Source organism: Hyposmocoma kahamanoa, unplaced genomic scaffold, assembly GCF_003589595.1.
Source record: "Hyposmocoma kahamanoa isolate Upper Pololo Valley unplaced genomic scaffold, ASM358959v1 289, whole genome shotgun sequence".
Classification (NCBI taxonomy): domain Eukaryota; kingdom Metazoa; phylum Arthropoda; class Insecta; order Lepidoptera; family Cosmopterigidae; genus Hyposmocoma; species Hyposmocoma kahamanoa.
The window spans coordinates 546,820-550,107 of NW_020653777.1; the positions used below are offsets into that span (position 1 = coordinate 546,820).

Consider the following 3,288-nt stretch of genomic DNA (forward strand, 5'->3'; position numbering starts at 1 on the left):
ATATGTATATGTATATGTATATGTATATGTATATGTATATGTATATGAATATGTATATGTATATATATATCCGTAACTACGCACACGCGCGCACATACACCTACACACACACACACATACACAAACATACACATAATACAACACGCACTCATAGTCAAATATCTTTTACGTGCAAAAAAGTTTTTAAATTTAATTTTAATTTAAGTTTGATCTTTTAGGTGTATATAATTCAATAATGTCAAATGTATTTTTTCACTATTTAAATGTTTTAAAATTTCCTTTATAAACAATTAACCTTAGTAATACCTTAAGATTGTGTGTCATTTCCAAGGGTGAGAGCCTGGTGACTTGTAGTACAGGCGTTAAGCCTTTAACGAGCACCAGCTCCCAAAAATAAGCATATATTGCATGTATTTTAAATTACTAAGAACTATGTACGTATTTTTGTGGAGGAATAAACGTTATTATTATTATTATTATTTTCATATTAAGTTATTGATTTGTAAACAATTACAATGATTTCTAACTTTCATTCGATAACTGTGTTCCGAATAACTTTTGTATCCGTTGCCGGTCGAGAAGTTCGAGTAATCGTACGGGTGTGACGTCATGTCGTTTCGGTTTCGAATACGACAGTTTGACGTTTGATTCGGGTGTTGTTGCCGACAACTGAGTTATCGTAAGATTCTGAATCGACCCGCTGATACTGTAGTTGTCGTTGAGCATCTATATTATGTACCTGTCCCAATGTGTCACTGAGCGGTTTCAAATCGTCAACATCAGCTGCCGGATGACAAAGCGTCCGATTCATTAAGATGGCGGAGACAGCTGTTCGGTTGTCAGGCAAGATCTTGCGACTCACTACAGCGACAATGTTGCGAGCGAAGTTTCCTGCGAGATCAGAAAAACTAATTAATGTAGTTGGCGTAATATTATTTGCATCGATTCTTCTTATCGCTTCATCTTGAGAATAAAATACGACATATTATTTTAAAACCGATCAATACTGACGTACTCTCTTTCCAACAAAAAAATAATCATCAAAATCGGTTCATAAAGTTATCGCATAACATACGTACAAACAATTCAGTCTAAATGGAAACCTCCTCGGTTAAAAACGAATAGAAAATACATTTGATATCATTGAGTATTAAACCGGAAATAGAGACGAAATACGGGTCATCCATCCCTGACAACTCATCGGGCAAATGGGCCTTATATTAACTTTTAAATATCAACTCTCGTTTGCGCTCAAATCACAAATTAGAACGCTGAAATAGTACAGCGCCAACAACTGACCTGTGTGTTCGTCTCCGTATATTCCAAAAATATTCTGTATTTATTGTAATAAAGATAATATCTCTAACTATGGGGGCTGTTCCATTCGGTGGTGCGGGAAAAACAGCAAAACATCTAATTACAAAACAAACGGAATGACATTTCATCGGTAATTAAACATTAAATATGTAATTTTTCAATTTACGTCCATTATAGCAAAGCTTACTTTAAACTGGTCGATTTGAATTGAAACCATTGACGACACCCGTCAATGTTTTCGAGCTGTTGTCGAGATTCGTGCTGGTCAATAGGAGCGCAGTTGTCACCGTTATGATAGAGCAGAATAGTTTTCGAACAAATTAAATGACATTTCGTCTCTATTTCTGGTTATAGGTATACTCGATGTTACAATGTAAATTAAAGATTATATATTCACTCTGTCTTAGCTTCAGCTGGTTAGTGACGAGAACGTCCACATTGGCCCATTGTGCTGCCACTAAATCTTCAGCACTAAAAGCGCCGAAGTCCACCAAACCTTTGCTCATGCGTCGTAGACAGTCCAACCTGAAATGTAAATAATGTATTTTGGTATCTCACAACAATCTTGTTTAAATTCAAATTCAAATTCAAAATAATCTTTATTTCATTGGTAAGTATTATTACACTTGAAATCGTCACAATGGTTAAACTCTACCGCTCATTCGTAAGGCAGATTCCCCTAAGAAAAATGAGCAAGAAACTCTAGCTAGGGGTTGCTCTTTGTAAATAACATTTACATTTTTTTTTTATTTGAAACATCGGAGATCGAGACTACCTCTATGAGCTAAACGGGTTACTACCACGGATTTTTGTCATCCAAGTGCGCAGAATAGTTTTTGTTTCACTATAGTTTTAAACCTCGTGAAAGGCAAATTTTGTATATCAACCGCATTCTTGTTATAGAAGCGTATACATTGCCCCTTAAACGATTTTTTGACTTTGTGAAGACGACTATCAAAAAAAGCTAGTTTATTTTTATTCCTCGTATTAATGTTTAGGTCTTTACGGTGCGAATCACATGTGGTCTGTGGTACAGATCTTGAGTAGTCGCTTAATGCAAATCTTAGTTTTGAAAGCCTCTACCATGAGATCACGGTGACAATTATCGCAAGCGACTGACCGCGTAAAATGTCTGTACCTGCACAAAATGTTTTTTTAAGTATGTATTCATGGTATTTGACCACCATGATATTCAATTATTTTTGTGAAATTACTCCACTAGTTTGTTATATTATAATTATTAATACAAAGATCGAACATATAACTTTGAACTGTCTCCGTGGTCGAACGGTTACCATGTCGGACTGCCACGCAGAGGTTCGATTCCCGGGCCGGGAGGAAATATTTATAAGGCCTACATTTCTTGCTCTCGTGGGTTTGGGTGTAATTTGTGGTTGCCTATGTGTGTCCATGGCACCCGCGACACAGGGTTTTCTTAGTGCGCGGTTATGTCCGTTATTATTATTATTATTATTTTTACTTTAAAAAAAAATTTACAGCCTCCGTGGCTTGTGAGTGTTGTTTGTGGTACCGTCGTTGTTTCCGATTTCCATAACACAAGTGCTTTAGCTACTTACTTAGGGATCAGAGCAATGTTCGTGATGTTGTATAATATTTATTTATTTATTCCTTCGATGCAGCTGGATTCGAACCATCGTCGTAATAAAGATTGTATCTCTAACAATGGGAGGCTGTTTTTCCACCCACACCGTTCGATTTCAAAAACAGCAAAACATCTAATTACAAAACAAACGAGATCAAATTTCATCGGTAATGATGTATTAAATATGTAATTTTTCAATTTTCGTCCATTATAGCAAAGCTCAAGTTAAGCTTGTGACGGTGTGACCTTTTTATACCGTATCATTTTTTCTTTTGCTTGTATTTAAATTTTAAATTTGAATTGTAACATCTTCCTTCACTTTCTCATTTTTGCTTCGTACCACGGTCACTCTCTGCTTGACCGCGATA

General features: G+C 35.8%; 1 protein-coding gene across 1 annotated transcript in view; it reads right to left on the minus strand.

The window, feature by feature from the left end:
* Nucleotides 1-1,839, minus strand: part of LOC113229190 (transferrin-like) — a 13,210-nt gene extending 11,371 nt beyond the window's left edge. The window contains exons 1-2 of the mRNA XM_026462707.1: nt 1,715-1,839; nt 740-891 (exon numbers count right to left, since the gene is read on the minus strand). Of these exons, the coding sequence (XP_026318492.1) occupies nt 740-891; nt 1,715-1,823 (261 nt within the window). The 5' untranslated portion in view covers nt 1,824-1,839. The remainder of the gene's footprint in view (nt 1-739; nt 892-1,714) is intronic.
* Between the last annotated feature and the right edge of the window lie 1,449 nt (nt 1,840-3,288).